This window comes from Paramormyrops kingsleyae, chromosome 12, assembly GCF_048594095.1.
Source record: "Paramormyrops kingsleyae isolate MSU_618 chromosome 12, PKINGS_0.4, whole genome shotgun sequence".
NCBI lineage: Eukaryota > Metazoa > Chordata > Actinopteri > Osteoglossiformes > Mormyridae > Paramormyrops > Paramormyrops kingsleyae.
The window spans coordinates 14,037,149-14,062,769 of record NC_132808.1 but is presented as its reverse complement, the minus strand read 5'-3'; the positions used below and the strand labels follow the sequence as shown (position 1 = coordinate 14,062,769).

Here is a 25,621-nt window from a genome sequence, read left to right as displayed (position 1 = left end):
AAATGGATGGATGTTACTCTACTGTGTTCTTGATAACATTAAAGTAGCATTATGGAGCTTTGATTTAAGACTAGTAAGTCAACAATCGAAAGAGCTTATAACAACCATGGAGGCTTTGAGGCTGCACCTTCAACAGCCCACGTGGCACTGATGAAGCTTGTTAACATGGTGATATTGTCATGCAGCAATGGCTTTTAAAAAAATTTCATATGGTAGTGCATAGCACGGAGGGACCATGTACCATCAAAATAAATTTTAAAGTAAATAAAACTAGCAATACAAGCAGAATGTTTAATGTAAGTTAAAATGACCATCAAGGCCAGTCATTGTCCTGCCGATAAAAGAATGATGTCTGGTTATACCACTTGTACTGCATTAGTGCAGCACCATTTTGATTTTTCTCCTAATGAGTAAATATACATAATCAATCAAATCATTCATTTACAGACAGAGCAAATACACACAAATAGATCTGTACTGTAAGTAACAGTAACTGTAAGTTATATTAGTTCTGTAGCATATGAAGCAGAAAATGTATGATTTGTGTGTAGTGGGAGTAAATTAATTGGAAATGTATCTAATTTCTTTTCCAGGTAGGCATTGATGTCTGCCTGGGGGCGACACCATCAGAGCAGGGTGTATAGTGACTGCTGGTCTCCAGACACTCAGCGGTGAGCTTCAGACAGACGAAGCAGAACTCCTTCTGACACCTCCAGCAGATTATGTTCTTGCAGCCACTCTTGTCATGCTCGATCAGTACGCCACAGGTGGGACAGGCGCGTGTGGAGGGGCACTGCACGTTCTCCACCTCTGGCAGAATAGTCATGGAGCATTTCTTCAGCAGGTCCAGATCCTTGTTGGTACAGCCTTTGTTGTTGCAGCGGTTGGACCGTGGCCCAGGCCCTTTCCACTGCCTTAGGCACTGCCAGCAGAATTCATAGGTTCGGCCCTTCTCAGCAGTGCAGACCGTGCAGTGTACATTCAGATTGGTCAAGTCTTCCCGTTCCACAGACGACTGGCATTTGGGACACTTCATACAAGTAAAGAGAAATCTTATTTCAGTTACCTTATTTATTACATCTGACAAATTGTTAAAACTAGGATAATCCCTGAAGTCTCACTAAGTTCTGTAGTTACATGACTTCCATATTAATATTCTATATTAATTTAAGTCTATCAAGTGCAATAATCCATCCATTTTCCATAACCACTTATCCCCAGTGAAATAATATTCACAGTCAAGTACAATTTATTAAAGATGCATCAGTAATGCTTACAGGCACAATCAGACTGGTGGTGATTATCTCACACACTATAATACTTACCGATTTATAGTCATGGAAATTTGCAGCAGCCAGAGCTGCCATAGTCTCCTCAAAATGTCTCTGCTCGCTGTCTGTCAGCACTGCCATTTTCCGAACTTCCACGTAGGGCCACTCCTTCCCACACTTCTGATTCCCTCCATCCTTCAGAGCCGGACATGTGAACTTGTACTGATCCTACAGTTTAATGGCAAAGCTTGAGTTAGAGGGAGAAACCCTGCAAATGCAATCAAAATGCTGAATAGATGCAAAGCTGCTTTAGGGAGAAACAGAAAGGACTAATATAGTGACTAAATAAAGTTTCACACCTTATCAAGGAGACTTTGACACCAAGCAGTCAGAGACTCTGGGCTGACAGCGTGTCCACAGGACATTTCCGCCCTCAGGGTCTCTGGGTCGTCATCCAGGGCTACAGACAAAGTGCATTTTTACAAAAACTACACAGACCACCCTGAGACAGACATATGCAAGGCAACAAATTTTCTTTCCCATAAATTATAGATTAAAAAGGACATTATGTATTTTGAACAATGATGCTACATTCACCATATTTTTGTAACAGATCCTAATAGACCCAGAGAGTATTAGTATGTTTGTATGTTCCAGCTGCCTTCTTACATTTTAACATTACAAGTGTTCTATAGATAGATAGACTTTATTGTCATTGTCATTTGAAACACTGTGCACATTATAATGCTTACTGATGTCATCCCTCCTATTCACAAACTTTAAGGTTCTGTCCCAGGGATTATAACGCTTCAGCTCCTGCTGGGTCGTCATTTTGTCGCTATTAGATGCAGTATCACGATGCACTTCCTTACTGTGGATAAGCACAAAGACTCTGTCATCTGTTATTGCTTTTGCATACCGTCGTCATGCACTGATACTGTACTTCCAAATTATGGCTTGATCTACAAGTGGGCAATGCCCACCCATATTTCTGCTTTGCCCACTTAATTGGTCAACTTTAGCCTGCACCATCTGAATCAGCCAATCAGTTCATTTGTTTTGTCACCTGTGAAAGTGCAAGAAGAATATTGCCTTTTTAAAGCTCATTCTTGTTAGTGTATTTGTTGTTGTTGCTGAATAAAGATCTTTGTAGTTGTGGTCAGACAGAGAACTGAGAGAACAAGATGGACGACCTGAGATGGAATCAATGGGCAAAAGCCACTTTCATGAGAACAATTCCTCAGTTGTCAGTAGCTGGGGGAATCAGTCCTATAAGTGAGGAGGAGCAGGCACATGGGGCAGGACAGACGGGCAGTGGCAGCTGGATGGGGGGCAGGCAGGGCAGGATAGGGGGCAGGCGAGACAGGCACAAGCAAGGCAAACCGAAAGACCGGGTGAGTAGCACGTTCAATATGTTTCAGCTAGGAAACACTTCACAACCGGCATGAGGGCAAGGGCATGTCCGGTTGTAAAAGCTGGGCGAAAATTTCTAATTGGGCTGTCCCATCCCACTGGCTATGACAGTTGTCACCACCACCCTGCCCATCCAGTCTGCACATCCCAGAGGAAAAAGGGCGGCTGAAATCCCAAACACACTCAAAAAGGGGACAACTGTGTTACCGGTTACCTCTGGTATGTTGGGTGTATTCTGGGAGATGACAGGCCAGTCGGAGGTGTTTGGTAATCACCTGGTCGGTCCACTCCGCCAGGCCATGGGACTGGAGGTCCTAGCTGGAAGACAGACTTTTAGAGATGTTCAGGCTTTGAACACCCATGAGACAAATTGGGGTCCCTGATCCAAAACCACCTTCGGGAATACGACGGTATTGGAAGACCCATGAAACCAGTTGATCTTCCAGTTCATTGAGAATGTTTATGATGGTCCCCCAGATCTATCTGCTCCACGGAGTGAGATTGTCCAGCCTCTCAACTGCTTCGTAGAAGTTTCACAACAATAGGTTGAAGAAATTATTAGGAAGATGAAACCCTACACCTGTGCTCTGGATCCCTTTCCTACAGCTTTAGTGAAAGCAAATATCTCTGCCATCACTCCTTTGATCACCACAGTCATTAACCACTCTCTCCAGGCTGGCTATATTCAATCTGCTTTAAAAACCACTATAATCCGACCACTTCTTTAAAAACCCACTCTTGATCTAGAAGTTTTTGCCAGTTATAGGCTTATCTCCAACCTTCCATTCCTGTCTAAAGTACTGGAGAAAGTAGTTGCCATATATATTCAGGATCACCTCAAAAACAATAACATCTTTGAAAAATTTCAGTCTGGTTTTCGCTCTGCCCATAGCACAGAAACAGCTTTGATTAGAGTCACAAATGACTTGTTGATGGCAGCTGATGCAGGCTCACCTTCTCTGCTCATCCTCCTTGATTTGTCTGCTGCATTTGACACTATTGACCATGATATACTCCACAATTGGTTACATCACACCATTGGACCAACTGACACTGTCTCGTCTTGGTTTCAATCTTGTCTTGCTGACAGAACAGAGTACATTTCCTTTGGAAATGCATGGTCCCGGACACACAATGTGAAACGTGGAGTCCCCCAGGGGTCAGTTCTCGGCCCCATCCCTTTCACTTTATACATGGCTATATCATTAGTCACTATGGAGTTTCATTTCACTGTTATGCTGATGACATGCAGCTTTACATGAAAAATGATAAATACTCCTCTGCAGCATCATCATCACCATCAATGCCATTGATACTCAGCATCTGTCTTGAGGAGATCAGATTGTGGATGAAACAAAATTTTCTTAAACTGCTCTAAAACTGAAGAGATCTTGGTTGGTACCCTGCATCAGCTTCAGTCAGTCCCCATACCCAGCATTACAGTCTCTGGTTATGACATTCTCATCGCCTCATCAGCCATGAACCTTGGTGTAAGATTTGATCCTCAACTCACTTTTGAAGCTCATATTAAACATCTCTGTAAGACTTTATTCCACCACCTCAGAAATATTGCAAAACTCCGTCCTACTCTCACCTTGCCAGATGCTGAAAAACTAGTTCACGCCTCTATCTCCTCCAGACTCGACTACTGCAATTCACTTGTCTTTGGAATGTCCAACAAGAATCTTCAAAGACTCTGTCGGGGAGAGTGATCAGCCCCCCCTGGCTGCTGGCCCACAGAGTATGAGACACGCGCTGTTTTACTTGTACAAGGGGAGCCACACCTTCTACAGTGAGTTACAGTGATAGCTTCCAAGGTGTGGCCCCTGACAGAGTTTATTTATACTATAAGGTAAACATACTGATCAGGTTACATTGTGGGTGTGAACAACATTTGGAATGGGATAGGATGCAATGGGAAAGTGGAAGTGGGAACAGGAACAACAGAGCGTACAGCAGAGGTGGGCTCATCTGCTGCACGTGATGGAAAATTACTGGTAAACACTTACACAGTGGCTTCATGAAACAAGTTATGCATTCTTAAGAATACACGTGAGTGATAATATATATACAATTTCAACCCAACAGTCCCTCCTGTTTATCATGAACCGTGTATTTTACATCCGCCATCCACATCTTGCCTAAACATTTTCTGTGGGCGGCATCACTAAACAACGGTGTCATCATGTTCTTCATCAGCGAGGAACTCTTGTTGGCTCAGGGCAGTGTATGCTACAACAAAAGAATTAACAACCATTCTGCTAATCACAGCTTTACAACATGGTATAAGGCAAATGGAAAGAATACAAAGAAAAATCAAACATGTGATAACCATTATTACAACAAATTTGAATAGTCCGAGCCATCCCCCTTGAAATAGCCAATCAAACCAGGATGTACTAGGGTGAAAGTCCTCGGCCATGGCTTTCCGAAGATCTCTGAGACAGTTCATGGCGTCAGTCATGTTAGGGGAATGGACATTATCTGGAATGTATGTACAACAAGTATTGTTCAATAAAACACAAACACCTCCTTGGGCCGCTGTTAACATATCGAGCACCATACGGTTCTGAATCACCATCTGCCTCGTGACATCCATTTTGTTGCTCATCAATTATAATAGAATTATTAATAAAAAGGCCTAAGCGATACTCAATGGTTTCCAGGCGTAAAGTGTTCTTTGCTACTCCGACCCAGGGGAACAGTGCTAATAAAACCTTCTGGTCTGTGGACCAATGTTTGAACTCTGGGGGCACATCAGTTCCCCAGACGCTGTCATGTGGCTGTAGTACTGGTGCGGTAGAACGTCGTCTGCGAGTGGAACCTGAAACAGAACTGGTTGATACAATAAAGGTATGATCTGAAATGAAGATGGGCGCGCAAACCCCATACCAATTGGGTGGCAGCACAAAGTAAGCACGACTACCACATAACCAGGCTACACCTTGCACCCAATAGGACCCATTGCTGGGGCCTGACATGTTGACTGGCGCACCTTCACCTGAAACAGCAATTTGGTCACAGTTCGTGGTGTTACCTAAAAGACGTGTACCATACATCTGGTCATAACACATTGTATGGTTAAATGTTCCTGGGTCCTTGTTCATGAAAACAGAGAATGGAAATAAGGAATTGGATTTAGTGACATTGAAGTCGATCCAGAACAGGAGATTGCAAGTACCATTAATAAGTCCTGGGGCATAGGGATTCGTGTCATTAATGGTGATACCAGAATGCTGATATCCAACCCCTCCAAACGAAGATGCACATTTAGCCTGGGATTTATTCATGGGCTTAGCAAATATTGCGGGACCTTCCGCATGTGTGGGCATATGTGAGCATATGTAACAGTTGCTGAGTTGGATAGTGGCGTTTGAGAAATATCATGTCTTGGTTTTGTTTGTTCCTCTACTGTGGCTTTGCATGAGTGTGGTTCACCATCCATAGCTGATGGAAGAAGAGTGCTTGGATTTAAAGGGCCGCATCTCTGCAATGTGATATTTGGTTGTGAAAGTAAAAGTGAAACTAGAGCGAGGTGTCTAGCATGTGTCAGGAAAGGGAGTGGTGTCTGTAACAGTATCAATGAAACTGAGTGTGGAACTTTCAAAGTGAGTGGGTGGCATAACACTAATTCTGCTGACATTGTTACAGCTTCCGCTGCTGCTGCACAGGCCTGTAGGCATCGGGGGAAACCTGCTGCAACTGCATCTAAGCGTTTGGAGTAAAATGCCAATGGTCTGTCTTTAGACCCGAAAGGCTGTGTCAATACTGCTTTCATGTAGCCTTGACTCGCGTCAACACACAGGATGAAGGGCTGTTTGTAGTCTGGCAGAGCCAATGTGGTGTTAGTTTGCAGCATTAGTTTAAGGTTTGTGAATGCTGCTTCCCCTTCTCTGGTCCACTCAATTTTGTCCCTTAGGGCCATGTCTTTCCCGTATATTAGGGATTGTAAAGGTTGGACCAAGGCTGTATAATCTGGAAGCCATGCCCTGCAGTAGTTGCAGAGTCCTAAAAAGGACATCATCTGTTGCTTCGTGTGTGGTTTGGGTGCTTCCTGTATTGCCTTTTTTCTGGATCCTAGCAGTGAACGACCATACTGGGAAAGTCTATGTCCTAGATACACTACTTCAGTCTGGCAGTATTGTAATTTCTGTTTTGATGCCTTATGTCCGGTTTCGTACAGATGCCTTAATACTGTTAGTGTAGCTTCTTTACAGTGTTGTTCTGTGTCTGAGGCTATCAGTATGTCGTCCACGTATAGTAACACTTGACTATGGGCTGGCGTGGGACATGTACTCATTGAGTACCTGAGGGCCATGGTGTACACATGTGGACATTCTGAGAACCCTTGTGGGAGTCTGGTATATGTATACTTTTGTCCCCTATAGGTAAAACCAAACAAATGTTGTGACTCTGGATGTAGGGGTACTGAGAAGAACGCATTGCTCAGATCCACTACCGAAAAATATTTTTTGTCTGGTGTCAATGAATTGAGTAGGAGATGAGGGTTTGGGACATCTGGTGCTGCATGTTGCACGATGTCATTGATTGGTCTCAGATCCTGTACCATTCTCCATTTACCCGTATTCGCTTTTTGCACTGGGAAAATAGGGGTATTACACGTGGACTCTGGCGCCCCCCTCAGTATCCCTGATGCCAGCATGTCTTGCACTACTGGGGCTATGCCTTGTTCAGCTTCAGGCTTTAATGGGTACTGTCGTACCACTGGGCGGTGATCTGATCTCAGGGTCACTTTGTAAGGAGGGAACCCTTTAATTAATCCTACATCCGTAGGGGAGTTGGACCACAGTCCCTCAGGGATGTGGCTCAGTTCTGGGTCCTCCGTTGCCTCGGCTGATAATAGATCTTGTCATTCAGGTTCATCTAAATGTGTCACAGGTGTGACTTTAATTCTCCATCCGAGGGGGAACCTCCAAACCCCTGTGCTTTTATCATGTTTCCAATCTGAATTTGGGTCTGGCTGATAAGATGCAGATCTGTGAGAGGCATCTTCCACAAAATACCTGAGATCTTGCCATCTACCCTGGGGTGGCTTTGATAATGACACATGGGGCACCTTTTCCCTAAATAAATTTTGTTGTTTAGGATCCAATAACACTGAAGCTGCAGCGTAGCCAGTTGTGGGATTAACATACAGATACTGCAATGTGACCTGGGGTGGTCCCATAGCGTGAAACTGCCGATCATATCGGTAGTCGGGGCCAGGTGTGGGTTTGTACCACATGGTCACATGAAGGCCATCGTCGGGCATAAATTGGACCTTATCTACTCCCTGCTTTACTCTAGTTTTCCTTAGCAACTCCCGAGCTTGTGGTGTTTGGCCTAGGTCCAAAGACCAATAATACTGCGGAACTGACGATCCATGGACCACTAGAGCTTGCCTGTCTATTATTGCTTTCATGCCTGTGGTCGTGGCAACAATGCTTATGCCCATCTGGACCATAAGGTCTCTTCCTAGTAAGTTTACTGGGCATGACGGGCTCACCAGAACTTGGACCTCACACTCTGTCCCTGTCTCTTCATCTTTTACCGTTATGGGATTAGTTAATTGATGGGTCTCAGATTGCCCTCCGGCCGTTCTCACATATACTGTTGAAGTAGAGAATGTTGCTTTTGGCGGAGTTGTAGTTAATACTGTTCTACAGGCTCCCGTGTCACATAAACAATCATATGTCTGTCCATTTATAATAACCCGCCGCCTAGGCAGTTCTGCAGGCTGTTTAAGCGCTATCAGCTGACACACCGCTGGAAGGTCAACCTCCTCCTCCTCCCTATCTAGTGGGGGCCCTAGCGGGGGTGGGAGAAGTGGTGCCTGCGGTTTCTCAGCTTGGCGTCACTGATCATTTTCTGTCGAGTTTGGGTTATTTACACGTTTAGTTCTACACTGCTTAGCTATATGACCTGGTTTTCCACAATTCCAGCATTTGTTATCATACTGAGGCGAGTTTTCTGGCCTACCACCTCTTCCTCGACCTCGACCTCTACCTCCTCGGCCTCTGTAACTTCCCCTGCTCTGGGGGCCTGAATAGACTACTGCGATTGTATCGCCAGAGGCTGCGAAGGTCGCTTCTCCCTTTTGTTTTTGTGCTTTTTGTGCGTGCTGGGCGTACTCTATAGCTTGCTGCACTGAGCCTGTATTCTGATGGACCCAATGTTTATCTATATACCGTTTAAGTTCAGGGTTTAGGCCGGCAAGGAATGCCCTTTTTAATTGTTGTTGGTATACTCCGGCCTCATCACTATCTGGGGGAATGCCTGAATTACTTCTGAAAACTGGTCTCAATCTGTCTAGGAAGTCTTCTGGTTCTTCCCCTTCTTTCTGTCTGCATTGTGAGATTTTACCGTAATCTGCTCTCCTTGTGAATCTTTCTCTGACTCTTTCTTCTAGCTGCCTTAGGCTGTGTCTCAGGGCAGATGAATCATGCGGGAGGGGTGTTCCGTCATACGCATGCCCTGTGAAATCTCCTGCAACTCTGCCCCATTTGTGATTAAACAGTTGCCTCAGGCATTGGAACATTTCTCTCCCGTTTAGGTGGAAGCTGCTTTGAAGTTCTAACACCGCTTCCCAAAATTCTCCTACACCTTCCTCAACAGGGGGTATCCCTTTTAAAGCTGCTGACCTATCCTCTGCTGCCCAGGGTCTATACACTAACATTATTTCGGGACCTGTTCCGTCCTGCCCCCTATCAGGATTCGCGACTTCCACCATGGGGCATTGGAACTCTGGGGTTGATGCCCCGTCTTCGCTACTGGGGTGGAATTTAGTTTTGCATGACTCTAAATCTTTCACTGGATACAGTGAAGGATCCCTGCTTCGGGTCACCATTGGATGGAAAGGAGATTCTGGTGCCAATGACGCTAATGGAGCAGAATGTGGTGTCAGCGTTCTAGGCGCTGCTGTCGGCTTGTCTTTTAGTGCTGCTTCCGATGTCAGCTGCGACAGCGGAGGAGCGGTAGGTGCTTTCTGTCTACGTGGGGTCTTTGCTGCACTTTCCTCATCAGGAGTGACTAGTGCTACGGCTGCAAGTTTTTCTTTCCTTTTACCTTTCTTTTCCTGTCTAGTTGCTTCTCTTAATTTACTTTGTTCCAACCATTTTTCTGACAGCTTGTACTCCTTCTTCCGTCTGTCCAACTTTCTGCTATTTTTAGTGCGCAACATTTCTAGTTTTAAATCGCTCTGTAACTTGAGAAGGTCTGTCGTATGGAGGCTTCCTCCAAACCCGTGCTTTCTTCTCCACCTTTGATTACTTATAGTCCCTGCTCCTTCTACATATCCTTCCATAAACTTCTCATCTCCCTCTAAGGATGGCTGTTTACTTTGCCCCTTTCCCATCCTTTTATTTGTCTTTTGTTATTACTACAAGGGTCCTGAGCAGAAATTCTCTGGCACGAGATTAGGGAGAGGACACTAACACGGCCTTCTACTGCACACTATCTGTGCAGCGGTGTCAGTTTTCAGGGATGGAACCCGTCCTTGATCTCCCAATCACCAGTACGTCTTTCTTCTCAGGCAAAGAAACAACAGGACTGGTAGAATCAGCCTAGGATTCTATAAATCACTTAGTCCTCCACATTCACACAAACATTCATACCCGGTTGATTACGGCCAACTCTAGCCTTTGTCAATTAACAGGTCAATTAAATTCTAATTCAACTATTTCCTTTCGGCGAAATATAACCAATTTAGATTATTTCCTTTCGGCGAAATATAACCAAATTTAGATTATTTCCTTTCGGCGAAATATAACCAAATTTAGACTATTTCCTTTCGGCGAAATATAACCAAACTATTTCCTTTCGGCGAAATATAACCAAACGTCTCACCTCTGGGGTCAGTCACGACGGTCGGGGTCCGTCAGGCATCACCAGGCGTCGAGCGCAGTTCTAACCACCGGCCTGGTCACGAATTCTCACGTTCCAGGACTTTTTCGACCCGTCTTAGACGAGCGGCTGTCGACAGACTTCGGTGTCGCTCCTCTCGGCGCCCCGGTGATGTCCTCAGGATTCCCGATCCCCACGGATCACTGGTTTGTGAATCCGGCTCGAAGGACCAAGTTTTATGTCGGGGAGAGTGATCAGCCCCCCCCGGCTGCTGGCCCACAGAGTATGAGACACGCGCTGTTTTACTTGTACAAGGGGAGCCACACCTTCTACAGTGAGTTACAGTGATAGCTTCCAAGGTGTGGCCCCTGACAGAGTTTATTTATACTATAAGGTAAACATACTGATCAGGTTACATTGTGGGTGTGAACAACATTTGGAATGGGATAGGATGCAATGGGAAAGTGGAAGTGGGAACAGGAACAACAGAGTGTACAGCAGAGGTGGGCTCATCTGCTGCACGTGATGGAAAATTACTGGTAAACACTTACACAGTGGCTTCATGAAACAAGTTATGCATTCTTAAGAATACACGTGAGTGATAATATATATACAATTTCAACCCAACAGACTCCAATACATACAAAACAGTGCAGCAAGGATTCTGATGAGAGTTCGAAAATATGAACACATTACACCCATTCTTCAGTCACTACACTGGCTTCCCATTTCTGCGAGGATCAAATACAAGGTTTCCCGCATCACTCACCAATGCATTCATGGTAATGCCTCCCTTTACCTAAAAGAACTACTTACCCCCCTTACCTCAACACGGTCTCTATGATCTACAAATCATCTCCCAGGGCCAAACTCAGCACCATGAGTGATCGGGCTTTCTGTTCTGCCGCCCCTCGACTATGGAACACCTTCCCGAACCATTTGATTTTCAGGTTCTCTTTGTCTGTCATAGTCATTAATTATTTGTATCATATAATGCGCAATGGGATAGTTCATGACTGGGTTAATAGCTATAAACCATGCATTGCCCCATTGCGCATTAACTGGATGCAAAATAATAACTATTGTAACCATAGATGACCTGACAATCCAAGGGGTGTGCAATGTCCCCCAGAGTCCACTGATCAAAGCAGCTTAAAGTTATTGGCCCATTTTTATTCCATCTCATTTCATATCACATGGGCACATGCAAACATCTGGAAAACCACGAGGAGTGCAACAGTTACCAACCCAACATACTAAACTAATATCTCGTTACAGCTGAATTGACGCACTTTCTTAACTATTAAAATAATTGGTGTGCGCCTTGTCTGTGTACTGGGCATCACATTTCTGTCATTAAGAACTGAACACTTTGCTTCTGTTAAAAGATATTAGAGCTGGAATACCGAATATGAGGCTCCAAGGTGATCCCCGAGACTCCTCTCCACCACAGGATGGTCGAGCACTTCGTGGGCGGAGTCCAGGAATGGATTTCTATTGATCCTATGTGGTGTTGCCAACTCGAGAACCATTCCTGTCATAAGAGATATGAGAAAGCAAACCTGAGTGCTGTCCTCGAGAAATTTCTCTGTGTGCTCCTCTACAGTATGTAGAGTTCACATTGCATTAAGAAGGAAGTACATTTACAGCATTTAGCAGACGCTCTTTTCCAGAGCGACTTACAACAGTGCTTTGTAGTCCATGACTGTTCTTCGATCTATAAAGCTAGACCTAAAATCAACAACTGTCATTAAAACCAAGTCACTACTAAGTATGTTGTATAACAGGGTTATTCAAATCACGGTCCTCGAGGTCCGAACATTGCTGGTTTTCCAGCCTTCCTTTACCTGTCAGTCAGGTGTGAAGCCTCTGACCAATCAGAATCAGTAATTATTAAACTAACTACCTGGGAGAACTGAAAACAAGGCCTGGATTTGGAATCGAGGTCCAGATTTGAAGAACCCTATTGTATAAAAACCTTGTTAGGGAAAAAATTTTTTAAATGGAGAGAGTGGACAGTAAGGGGGGTGTTAGTCTCCTAGGTACTCCTTGAAGAGCTGTGTCTTCAGATGACGTTTGAAGACAGGAAAGGACAAGAGGAAGTTCGTTCCACCACTGAGGAGCCAACATTGCAGTTAGGATTGGCATTGTACTTACCCGGTTGTGCCACATGATCCAGGCTAGCAGTGCGCAGGGCAGGGGATGGTACTGTGTTCTCTCCAGCTTTTGCCTCCATGAGCTGGTGTATAAGTTGGGTAATTTTACCGACACTCGCCTGGGTATTAAGTGGCTGCTGCTGGGTCTCCCTGGAGTTCATATTCGTACATCGACACTTTCTGTCAGACAGGAGACTGAGGTGACCATACACCTGATTGCTGGAGTCCAGAAGATATACTAAGGAAGATGGTCAACCAGAGATGGAATTGATAGTCAAAAGGCATTGTTGGGAGAACAGTTCCTGAGTAGTATCCAGAGGTGTCAGTCCTACGAGTACACAAGCGATGAGAAGCAGAAACACAGAGCAGAACAGACAGAGGGTTGCGGGCGGATCAGGAGCAGGCAGAATGAGAGCAGGTAGAGCAGGAACAGGCAGAACGGGGGCAGGTGAGCGAGAAATGGGCAGGTCAGGAAGAGACAAGGCAAACCGAAAGACTTCGCAAACGGTGCTAGGGCACGTCAGGTTTTAAAGGCTTGGCGAAGATTTCTTTTTTTTTTTTTTTTTTTTTTTTTTCTTTCTTTCCATAGATTGATTTAATCAAACAGGGGAGAGAGAGAGAGAGAGAGAGAGAGAGAATGAAACAAGTTATCAGGAAGGAGCAGTTTTAGGAGGCTGTAATTAAAAAATAATCAACTCACAAAATCTTACGGAACTCTTAGGGAAGACCGCATGAACTGCTTTTCCTCACACAACCAATAAAGGACGTCATAAAAAAGTTCAGTTAATGATACACTACTGAAAGCTCAGAATGATGTAATTGGCCATTTCTTATACAAACAGCTGTGCAAATGTTAATAATTGCATTGATGTCATGAAGAAAAATAAATTCACAGGCTAAGTTTGGCTCCTGGGGGAGCGGATTATTACTTCCTTATATGAAAGGGTTTTCCTGCTGGGAATGGATCTGCATGACAGCTAAACCACATGCTACACTGACAGTATTTACTCCACTATAATGAATGTGACCTTTACATGGTTGTGAAAACTGCTGTGACTTTTCCAGAAACAATCTCTCTTCAGTACTTTTTTTTTGGTTTTGTTGATTTTCCTCTTATTTTAAACAAAAGTCAGATGGACAAAAGGGGCCAGACATGCAAGTTAAACACTTTATCCCTGGAGTTGGAAAAAATAAATGAAAATAACATGAGGGCAGACTGTCTTCACTTGATGAATATATTATCAGTGTGAGTATCAAGGCTGATCCTCATTGCTGGCGCTCGGCGTTCGGCTGCGAATCTGACTCCTCAGCTGTTCGATCAGCTCTGGGTTCTGCTGCTGCATCTGCTGTGCAAACTGCTGGCCCGCTTGGATAAGGAAAGAGAGGTCATTGGCACCTCCACCAGGAGCAGCAGCCCCCCCAGCAGGACCGTATGCTCCTGACATCATCCCTGACATCAGTCCAGAAGATATACTAAGGAAGATGGTCAACCAGAGATGGAATTGATAGTCAAAAGGCGTTGTTGGGAGAACAGTTCCTGAGTAGTATCCAGAGGAGTCAGTCCTACGAGTACACAAGCGATGAGAAGCAGAAACACAGAGCAGAACAGACAGAGGGTTGCGGGCGGATCAGGAGCAGGCAGAATGGGAGCAGGTAGAGCAGGAACAGGCAGAACGGGGGCAGGTGAGCGAGAAATGGGCAGGTCAGGAAGAGACAAGGCAAACCGAAAGACTTCGCAAACGGTGCTAGGGCACGTCAGGTTTTAAAGGCTTGGCGAAGATTTCTAATTGGGCTGTCCTACCCTGCTGGGCGTGACAGTAATGGTTTAGTTGACTAGATAGTTAGCTAGCAGGCTAACATTATTGTTGGTTAGGAAGCTCACTAGAGCAGCATAGTGAAACCTCCGTATCCGCTGATTTGGTAACCACGGTCTCAGTGTAATTTATAAATTAAAATTTATCATAGGTATGTGAGTACACCAAAAGTAATTTATACTGTTTGCTATTATCCACAGTTTCGGATCTCTCTGGTAGGTCTTGGAACGTATCCCCCATGGATACAGGTGCACTACTGTATTTAACATTTGACAGTTTGTTACCGTTCATATCAGCACAGGGTTGCCAACTTTGGTCAGCTGGCTGGAGTGAGATTTTCATTTCGAGACAAGTCTGCACACTCATTTACATGTATGTATAAGAGCTTCATTACTTGTATATAATCTGTAGGGTTTGCAAACAGCCCCAACGCTATGGATGTAGCTAATTTTAGGTTTATAATGGAATAATATAAATTTGCCACAAGACTTCTTGGGTGAGCATGAGAGCCTGAAAGTGTCAGATATATGAGAACTGGCAATTGGTCAGCACTCAGTATAAATGGTTACCTGCTTAGTTACATTTCATGCTATAATTCACTTAAATTAGTCATGCACAACCATAAACAGCATACAACAGTTTTTGGTTCCCAAATCAACACTTGCTACCAGAAAGTCCATTACAGCTCGAATAACCAAGCTTAGGGACCAGTGCCTTCGAATCAAGTGGACAGTTCAGGCAATAATGCTACACCTTCCCTGCCCACTTTACACCAACACAGTGCAGGTCACTTGTGTACACTCCTGCATATGTACAAAAAGGTAAGTTTATAGTGACTACTATTTAAAGTAGTTCTAAAGTCAGAGAAGGGACAGAGTTCAGGGGGGATGTGTAAGTGTTCAGTATTTAATATGCCAGTAGATAAGTAAAAAAGCTTATGTTTATGTTAAGTTTCTGTTTGATTATCATACACTTCTATCCAAAGCACCTTATGGAAATCGCATAATAATAATTAATCTTCATAAATAGTTCAAACATGAAATATGAAACTGGTCATGTGTCCGCCACCTGTTTCTGTGGTCACAATCCACTAGTGAACTGTAGTATAGTTCTTTGTGTGAAATGCTGCCCACCTAAAATTTCTAATTGCCTCCACCTCCCCCAACCTGAGCAGTTTAAATCCATGCCTGTTACATTTAATTTACGGTGATGAGAAGTCACATGCTTTTCTAAAAAGGTGCCTTAGCAAGTACATACTACATACAACATATAAAAACATGTATTTATAATGTAAACAAGCAAGAATAGATGGATATCAACTTTCCTCTGGCGCCACTACATCAAAATGAATTAGTGGAAAACTCTATGGTGAATTTGGATCATTAAAGTGGATGAAACAGGAACGTCAGGAGCTGGGATTACAGGTCTATGGGGAATCCGGGACAGGCTGCTGGAATCAGGTAAGGTTCTCGCCAGTAGATCTGGAGGGGCGGTGACAGTGTCTATGCCCTCAGAGATACAGGATACAGAGAACCGAGACCAGGGCTTTATCCATCTATCTCTCCATTTTCTGTAACTGCTTTTCCTATTCCGGTCCACAGTCTATCCCAGGGCTACCCATTCAGCTCAGACCAGCGCAGTAATGGCAGCTTCTCTACTTCCAGTACTTCGTCCTGTTACTCTGAACACTAAACTAGCTCTGTTGAGCACATGCAATATTCATCACATGCTGATCTGAGTAGCCATTTTACTTTTTACTAGCTAATCTATGAATTGCCATATTTAGCACACCATTACATTTTGTGGCGGTGCACCACAAGCAGAGGTAAACTGGCAGGTCACTCCAAAAATCCAATACAGGTCTAAAATTATTCATAAGATATACAGTAGAATTTTTTCCTCATAAAGGCAGAAATAAATAGCTTCTCAGAGGCACATTCTACAAAGCGGGTTTAGCAGCTACCCCAGGTATGTTAGCTGGAAGTTCACTGAACAAACATTCAGAGAAACATTTTGTAGCTTCTTAACATTCCTAAAGCTGAAAGCAGAGGTACAGTTTAACATGAACTGTGATTACATACTGATGTTCTATAATGTGATGAAGGGTATGACCAATGATCCATGAGGCAGCTATCAGGAAACAGGGAGCTTTATATACAAAGGAATGTAAAAGAACGAGACACAAAAGGGACTGGAGGGATCTAAACCAGGGCAGGGACGTACAGAACACATGGTAGTCAATCAAATGCATTCCAGTAATTTACTTCAGTTGATCACGAAGCACAGCAATTCACCAGAGGTACAGGCTATTGTACATTTGTATGCATTAGTGTATCATTGTTGTTGGAAATAAACAAGAAATAACATTACTTCTGAGTATAAAATACTTCTGTTAACCCATAAATGTATTTATGGTCTGGCACCTTCATATCTTCAAGATTTGATTAGTTTGCAAACCTCAAACCGCATCTTCAGATCATCAGGTAGCATGCTACTTCAAGTTCCCTCTACTAAGCTGTGTACTATGGGAGGTCGAGCTTTTTGCTCTGTTGCCCCACAGCTATGGAACCATCTTCCTGTCCAGCTGCGAGTTACACAGAACCTGGACTCTTTCAAAGCAAATTTGAAGACTTTTTTATTTAGGAAAGCATACAACTGCTAAGATATCATATTTAGTAGTAGTGATATTTTTAGATTTTATGGATATTTTTAACTTTGTTGTTTTTAATGTGGCACTTTGAGATTTTGTTAATGAAAAGTGTGTTATAAATAAAATGTATTATTATTATTATTTTTATTACTTAGTACATTAATATCACATCATACAGTTGCATAATCATTAATAATACTAATAATTATTATTGCTGCTAAAAAGAAATGGGACAACACTACCCTACGCGGGTACGCGCAAAACGGAGGGGTAGGGCGAAGGGGTAGGGCAAAGTGGGGATATTGGGCCTTAAGGTGTCTTGACTTGCGGGGCCAGAGCGGGAACAGAGGAGCAGAAGTCCAGGGAGTCAGGGAAATGAGGGCTTTATTTGGGGAGAATACATCCACAAACAAAGATTAAACAAAGGACTGACGTCAATGTCCGACTGGGCAAAACATACCTAACACAGACTTAAATACATTGAACTATTGATAGCAACAAGAAACAGCTAATCACACAGGGATTCCACACGAGGTTAACTAGGGGGCGTGGCACATGGGAGGATCGGACGAGTGGAGTAGGACAGGACCCTCCCCCAAAGGCACGCACTCCGGGCACGCCTAAGGGAAATGAAGAACGAGACCTGGGACACGACGAAGCCTGGGGAAACATAAGCGAGAACATTAACAAAGCATGGGGAACAGCACGGACACACAGAACAGGTACAAGGAGACCAACTCAGACAACAACCAACACACAACAGGGAACGCGGACAGACAAAGGGACACCAGAAAAGGAAACACAGCACCCGGGAACCCGAAAGAGGACAACACCAGGGACAAACCAACAGGAGGCAGAAAGGGACCAGAAGCGAACAGAGGCACAGAGGGACAGGGAGCAAACACAGGGGGCACAAAACCAGGGGGCAAAGAAGCAGAGGGTGAGGGGCACCAGGGAGTCGGAGACTCGGCAGATAAAACGCGGAAGCTGAAGGGCAATGGGCGACCGTGAGGCTGGAGCAGGAGGGACCCTTGGCGACCACAGGGCAGGAGCTGGAGGGGACACTGAAGGGGGCGAGGAGAAAGCTGGAGGGATTGATGGAGGGGGCGAGGAAGAAGACAGAGGGGACACCAGAGGAGGTGAGAAGGGAGGCGAAGGGGATGCCGAAGGAGGGGAGGAGGGAGCAGAAGCCGCGGCAGGTGAAGGAGCAGCCACAGCCGGCCAAGGCACTGGCGACTGACGAGTCGGAGCAGGGGGCACCGCAGGCGACGGACGAGGTGCTGGAGGTGGGACCGAAGGCGCCCGATGAGATGCCACAGGGGGACCGCAGGCGACAGCCGAGTAGGAGCCGGAGGATCTGCAGGTGACCGCCGAGCGAAAGCCAGGAGGACCAAAGGCAAGCCGGAGGCAGGGGGGGCGGGACCTGACCCCTGCGCAGATGTCCTCTCCCTCTTTGGGACACAGAGAGCTGAGGTCCTGGCAGGGATCTGCCACACTGGGGTGGTGGCTGGGGTAACCCCCCACAGAGGGATGCATAGGGGCAGTCAGGTAAATCCTCAAGGGGTCCCACTCGAGCTTCTCCTCCACCAAGAGGGAAGGAGCAGTGGTCCAATAGTTCGGGACCTCCTCAGGGACAGGGACTGTGGCCATGGGAGCTGGGGACACAGGAGCAGGGTCCGGGGGATCAGGGGCAGGGAATGGAGCAAGAATCTCAGAGGGCGGAGCAGGGGGTAGCAGAGGATCCTCAGAGGGCAGAGCAGGAACCGCCGGCACAGGAACCTCGGGGGGCGGAGCAGGAACCGTCAGCACTGGAACCTCAGGGGGCAGAGCTGTGGTTTGCGCCTTGGCAATGGGCCCCGCCGTTTGGGGATCTTGGGGACTTTCAGGATAGCATTCCCAATAGACCTGGCCCCTGTAATGGCCAGGCGCATCACCAGAAAGGGGCGAGCTGCCAACATTTTATCATTCCTGAAACATTCAGGTATGTTTTTGTCTATAGGCTGGTTCACATTGTTTAACACAATTTCCCTTTTCAGTGTGAAATGAAAGTAAAAGTTGCATTACTATCTGCCTACCATCAATATTTTTCATTGTAAAATATAGCTGGACAAAAGATCTCTGTGCCCTCATCCCCAGTAAAGGTTTCCCGCTATATTAATTCTGATGATCTGATGTACTTCAAGTAAGCATTTGGAGGAAAGAACAACTAGGATTAGTTGTATATTTAGTTATATTCATCAACAACATACGAATATAAATGTCTTCCATTTACAAGTGGTCACCTGTCTGCTAAGGGTAGATGACAAGCATCTTGCTGCTGAGGTATTGTTGGTCTTCCTATCTAAATGGGGACCTTCCATTCATTTCTATGGGAAAAACCCTAATCCCAATCACAACACCCTTAACCCCTACCCATCCCTAACCTTAGCCTTAAGTAACCAACCCAAATACAAGACTTTTGGCATTTTTACTTTTTTGATTGCATTCACAGATTTTTATAAAACTGAGGTTATCCAAATGGGGACCCCAAAAGTAGGGAAATTTCAGGTTTTATTACACTTTGGGGACAATTTAGTCCTTAAATGTGATCTATGCAGACCCCCTAACCCCCCCCCCCCCCCCCTCCCAAACACACACACACACACACACACAAGGGGTGGGCGGACACACTTAAATACCTAAAACATTAACCCACGATATCTAACTATGATAAAAAGTTCTCCCTTCGCTAGGGAAACGCTTGGGCTCTTCCAATCAGCTGCGATCGCATGATGATTTACCTAAACATGCGATTGCAAATAAAATTGTGCAAATAATAACCGAATGACATGAAAGAGGGTGTGGCGTAGAAACAGTACTCTGGGTGGCCTCGACCATCACACAGTACAAACGTGTAAACTAAAAGTGTAGTAATTGTGGTATAAGTGGGTTAATGCACGCCATGCTGTGTGTTATTGAGTGTCTTTGTTGTGCTGCTTCTTTCCAAACCAGTTATCTTGCACCTTTCCTCACCTGTTTTGTGTCTGGTTCTGTGCCTATTGCAGAAACCTACTGATTCATTCTGAGTGCCTTTGCATATTTTAATGTACCCCATGCACTAATGTTTTGGCCAGGAAAACGTTTATAGTGTAACCCAGTTTGATATCTGGTGCATGTAATTGCACATTGATTAACCCCATAAAACTTTGTGCTGCAGTTGTGCTTTCAGTTTTGGGAATGTTAAGAAGCTATAAAGTGCTTCTCAGAATGTTTTTCAGGTTTTGTTGAACTTCCAGTCAGCATAGTTTGGGTAGTGGGGCTGGTGTGTGACTCAGGCTAGGATGCTGTGTCTGTGATCAGAAAACCACCAGTTTAAGTCCTGTGGTCCTGTGGAGTCATTATGCTGTTGGGTCCATGAGCAAAGCCTTTAACCTCCCAGGACAGGCCCTGACCCAGCTTTCTCTAAATAAAAAAATTAATAAATAAATAAATAAACAAACTATGTTGCTTTGGATAAAAACTTTTCCTAAATAAATAAAATGTAGCTGCTAAACCCTCTTTGTGAAATATACATCTAACAAATTTATTTCTGCCTGATATGATTATTTCCGCTTTTGTGGGCCTATTGTTAATGCATATTTAAAAAAAAATCATTGTAGATCTAGTGAAAAATAATGAACTGTCAGCCACTTCCCATTAACACTCATTGAGTCAGCTGGTGAGAAAACCTCAATTTACTGTTAGTCTGCATTGTACTGATCGCACCCTGCTGGTCAGCATCAGATTCCCAGCAGGCCATCCTGTCACAGTGTGTGTTAAACTAAATGATATATATTTATTAGATAAGACAGGCAGGTCTCCAGCTATAGTTGGATGTAGAGCAACTGGTGATTAAGAACCTTGCTTACAGCCCCAACAACAAAATGTAAGTGGTGATGCGTGGATCAGCTCTGGCTCCATCTGAATCCGCATGTACACATCCACCTACCACCCACCTGGAACAAAGTATTTCCTCCAATGTATAGACCTGCCTACGGTCACATATTACCAGTATTTCTCAGTGGGATATATGTAAGCGTGATGATATGGTGGTTCCAAAATTGAATTATTTGGACGCAGTAACAGAGGACATGTTCGGCGTAAACCAAAGACAGCTTTTGAGCAAAAGAACCCCATACCAAATTCGATCCATTGGGGGTAGAAATGTCATGGTTTGGCGCTGCTTTGCTGCAGCAGAACCTGGCCAGCTTGCCATCATAGAATCCACTATGAATTCTTCAAAACATCATAAGGGTTCTTAAGGACAATGTGAGACCATCTGTGAGATTAATTTTTTCAGCTGTAATAATCACACTTTAGTCATGCTATACTAAGTGCATACTAAAGGTGTTGGAACAACTTTAAGTATGTTTAATCTAATGGAAGTGCTATTTATAATCAATTCAAAATATTGCTTAAATTTTACTTGAGGTGCACTTTGAATACAGCTTTGGTTATATGAAAATATGTTCACTGCATACTTTTAGTTTGACAGAAGCTCATTATTAATATACCAAACATTTCCGTAAAACATAACAAGCTGACTGAAAACAGTTCACTACTAGTACATGGGCAGCTGTTCACTGCTAGCATGGGACAGTACTTCAAGCACCCCTTGTAGTTTATTAAGCTCTTCTAAAAAGGTATTCAAAATAATTTCCTCCATATTAGGAGTATACTGAAAAATGCTCCTAAAGTAAAATAAGCTTTTCTGAGGAAAAAAAAAAGCAAAAACTCTTTCTGTAAATTTCCAGTGTAGTTTAAAATGATTTCCTAACTTTTTCAGACAAAAATGACTTTTTCCTTCTCTTGCAGCACTGTATAATGTCATAATAACTAACAAACAAACAAACAAACAAACAAACAAACAAACAAGTAATTAAAATATAGATTAAATAAATGGATAGGGTGGCATGGTGGTGCAGTGGCTAGCACTGTTGCCTAACACCTCTGGAACCTGGGTTCATGTATCAACCATGGCTCCATGTGTGTGGAGTTTGCATGTTGTCGTCATGAGGTTCCTTCCAGATGCTCTGGTAACCCCCCCAATCCAAAAACATGCTGAGTTGCAAAGTGTGTGTGTGTGTGTGCGTGCGTGCGTGCGCCCTGCAATGGATTGGCACCCCATCCTGCATTGTGCCCATAGGCTCCAGACCCCCCCGCCCCCACAACCCTGAATAGGAGAAGCAATTTCAGAAAATGGATGGATAAAGTAAAAGATGATGATGACAATATTGGTTACTTTAAATACAATCCTGAGTACCTACAAAAAACTGGACTGGCTTTCAGGATACAGGCATCAAAATTACATTTTCACAACAGCGCTATTGCCAAAAAAATCCAATCTATACAAAGTCAATATAACTTTAAAACTTAATCAACCCTGAAACATCACCATCTTCATCCATCGACTTTCTTCCTTCCTTGACTTTGTTACAATAAACAAGGACAGGTTTGTTGTTTCTGGGGCCCCATGCAAAAAGCGACTCATCCCACCCCACCCAGATGCTTAAAAAATAATTAAATATCCAGTGAGTAGTAGCCAGATGATTGTAGCTAGCTAGCTGGTAGGCAGAACATGCTGTTACAAATACACAACTGATACATTTATTTCTCACTATTATGATTATGTTTTTTGCTATTGTTCATACATATTTTTTATGGACAAAAAATCATTGTAGTGAATCTAGTGAACAATAATGAACTGCCAGTCACCTCCCATTAACACTCATTGAGTCAGCTGGTGAGAAAACCATAGTTACTGTCAGCCTGCATGGTGATCGCCCACTGTTGGTCAGCATCAGATTTCCAGCAGGCCATCATGTAACAATTTGTTTTAATAGAGCACTATTTAATAATACATAGATTGGTAAGACATTGTCTGCAAGTGTTACAGTGAAGCTTGAATCATCATTAATTTTCATGTCAGTTTTTTTAATGCCTGTAAATTTACCTTTCAAAGCTTTTGATAGATAATCATCAAGCTGAACATTTTTGGGGGGGATGTCCCCTGCAATAGGCTCCCATCATTTTCATGACTTCCATGTTGATTCTCACTATCTAGAAGAGCATGTAAGCAAACATGTAACAAGGACAAACAAAATAGCTCAATTTTTTATCAAACACTGATTCAAGATCTAGTGTACTAACAGTATGAGAACTCTTTTGACCTTCTAACCTTTCCACAACACGATATGTCTTGCCATTTGCAGAAAAATCATTAAAGTAGCATGTGGCCCCCAGGTTATGGAGTCCATAATCACCTAAAGTTGACATCAAGAAGAAAACAATCTATTCATAAAGGCAGGTCAGATGTACTATTATTGATTTTTGGATTATGCACTGAATACTGAACTGAAGCTTAATTTTTAAATATTATGTTGCAAATCATATAGCAGTCGCAATATCTGTAAGAAAAATTAGATATTTCAGCCCTGACTATCACCACCTGTCCCCTGCCTTTAAAACCCTAGGCTGCCTCCCACTCTGTGTGAGGTATTGTTCATGTCCTTTACTGAGCGCTGAGCGCGCCTGCTTTAGTCTCCCGTTTAGCCCTGACCCGTCCTGCCCGCCGCGCTCCAGTCTTGTTCCCATTCCCCGGCTTCTCCCAGCGTACCTGCCTCCTGTCCCAAACTCCCGTGTTGGACTGACCCCTCTGGCTTTGACCCTCTCGCTCTGTAACCCCAACCATGATCCTGCCTATTGATCCTGTTTGCTTTCCTGAAAATAAACTATGTTGCCCGCAACTGGGTCTCCCCCGAGCTCTGTTTCCTGACAGTCTGCTCCCAGTGTTATTTACAAAATTTCCATAAATAAAAAAGATATTCATTGGATATAAAGACTGGCAGTCTGCTTTTTTCATGTGTTTGAAAACACGAGTTAAAAAAGAGTTTCATACTTTATAAAGTATTTACATACTTTTATATATTGGTTTGCATTATGGTGATATCAGCAACCTTCTAATAAAAAGTAGACTATTTTTTGTCTTGTAAATGTTTTTAATTTTACAGTATCTGATTTAGATGCTTATTAGCAGAAAAATGAGAAGTTTTCATCAAGACTGGAAATAGAATATTAAGTGCCTAAACCCCCATGGAAGAGGTGCCCCTGGGCATGTACCCAAAAGCCCATACGGTTAATCCATGCCAGGTTATCATTCAGGAGAATATTGTCCATTTATCCACCAACAGAAATCATTCCCTCATTCTGCAGTGCTAGACAGTGTTGTTCAGGTGCATATTGCTGCTCGCTGTAGGAATCTTTGCTGTACTTCATTGGGGAAGCTGTGCACCCCCAGGCAATCGGATCACCAACTGAATGACGGACTTGTCCTGGATCCCATAAGAGGAGAGCTGACAGTTATCCTCTAGCTGTTTGTCGGTGAAAATCAGCCTCAGGTTGCTCAGGTCATCCACTGTCAGAGAAACGTCGCAGAAGCAAAAATATTTGTTAAGCAGTCCAAGCATGGAAGGACGGCACGATATTTAAAACATTAAAAAAGGTAAAAACAATCAGATTAGGGATTTTGGGTGATCATTTTGAACTGGCATTCATTAATTTGAACCAATTATTAAACACTTTTAAGTTAAGTAGCTGTCTGAAAGGTACAATAGCAGGGAATTCAAACTGGCAATCTGATTGACGAGCGCCAAACTATGTTTCCTTAGTGCAACAAAGCACATCGCCTTCTCACTGACCAATGAAGAGTATTTGACACACAGAAAGTTACCTGCTGTCCCTGGCAGCTTCTCAGCAATTTTCTTCTTTAGCTCTAAAACAGTCATGTTCTTCATCTGATCCTCTGAATTCCCAACATCAACTGTTATTTTCTCTCCTTTTATTCCATTTACCATGACCTGGTAAGTTTTTCCCATGCTGTTTTTTTTCCTGTGTCTGGTATTATCGTCGTTCTGTTTTTCTGCTTCTGTGCTTTCAATTTCACTTTGCACTGTGAATATTGTATACGGAGGGAGGGGTGAATTACGTAGTTCAGGTCTATGACTGCTACTTAATTCCTCATTCCGTGCTCCAGCACAGTCGTGACAGCTATTTCCTGGTTTGTTTGGCTCTTACCCAGACATGCAGTCAGGGAAGTAGTGGAATGTGGTAACAAAATTTCCCAGAACTTAAACATAAGCCATAAGCTTTGGTCAAAGTTTTACTATAGAGATCAATAAAATAATAACCTTCTTATCAGCATGTTGTTTAACAGCAAACTTAAATTTTTAAAGTTTAGTATCAACACTGTTTTCTGACCTTGTTCAAAGTTTTAGGTCACCCCTTACATTAACTTTACCTTCATAATGCCTTCATAATGCATTTGTAGAACAGTCAGTGCACATTCATAATTTATTCGAAGAACAGCAAGTGAGAATACCTTAACATCCTAACATAACTTAAGAACTTTACTATACACTAATAACAAACATTTTTATGATAATAACAAACATTATGATC

General features: G+C 43.6%; 2 protein-coding genes across 4 annotated transcripts; both read right to left on the bottom strand.

The window, feature by feature from the left end:
- Positions 1 to 277: 277 nt before the first annotated feature.
- LOC111856485 (E3 ubiquitin-protein ligase DDB_G0292642-like) lies at positions 278 to 13,173 on the bottom strand. 3 transcript variants are annotated; one of them, XM_023836476.2, is made up of 7 exons: positions 12,684 to 13,173; positions 11,933 to 12,060; positions 2,899 to 3,002; positions 2,024 to 2,142; positions 1,631 to 1,731; positions 1,326 to 1,499; positions 278 to 1,030 (listed from the first exon to the last, which is right to left on the bottom strand). In XM_023836476.2, exons 1-7 carry the CDS (start codon positions 12,841 to 12,843, stop codon positions 578 to 580), a joined length of 1,239 nt encoding a protein of 412 aa, XP_023692244.2. In that variant the 5' UTR covers positions 12,844 to 13,173; the 3' UTR covers positions 278 to 577. The 3 variants fall into 3 exon arrangements, 2 of the variants coding, with proteins under 2 accessions (XP_023692244.2, XP_072553622.1); XM_072697521.1 differs by lacking the exons at positions 11,933 to 12,060; positions 12,684 to 13,173 and adding an exon at positions 10,530 to 11,919; XR_011981783.1 differs by lacking the exons at positions 278 to 1,030; positions 1,326 to 1,499; positions 1,631 to 1,731; positions 11,933 to 12,060; positions 12,684 to 13,173 and having other exon boundaries at positions 2,102 to 2,142; positions 2,899 to 11,919.
- Positions 13,174 to 22,902: 9,729 nt separating this feature from the next.
- LOC111856488 (uncharacterized) lies at positions 22,903 to 25,100 on the bottom strand. The gene is made up of 2 exons (XM_023836480.2): positions 24,894 to 25,100; positions 22,903 to 24,578 (listed from the first exon to the last, which is right to left on the bottom strand). The coding sequence occupies exons 1-2, from the start codon at positions 25,036 to 25,038 to the stop codon at positions 24,436 to 24,438; spliced, it is 288 nt and encodes a 95-aa protein (XP_023692248.2). The 5' UTR covers positions 25,039 to 25,100; the 3' UTR covers positions 22,903 to 24,435.
- Positions 25,101 to 25,621: the final 521 nt, after the last annotated feature.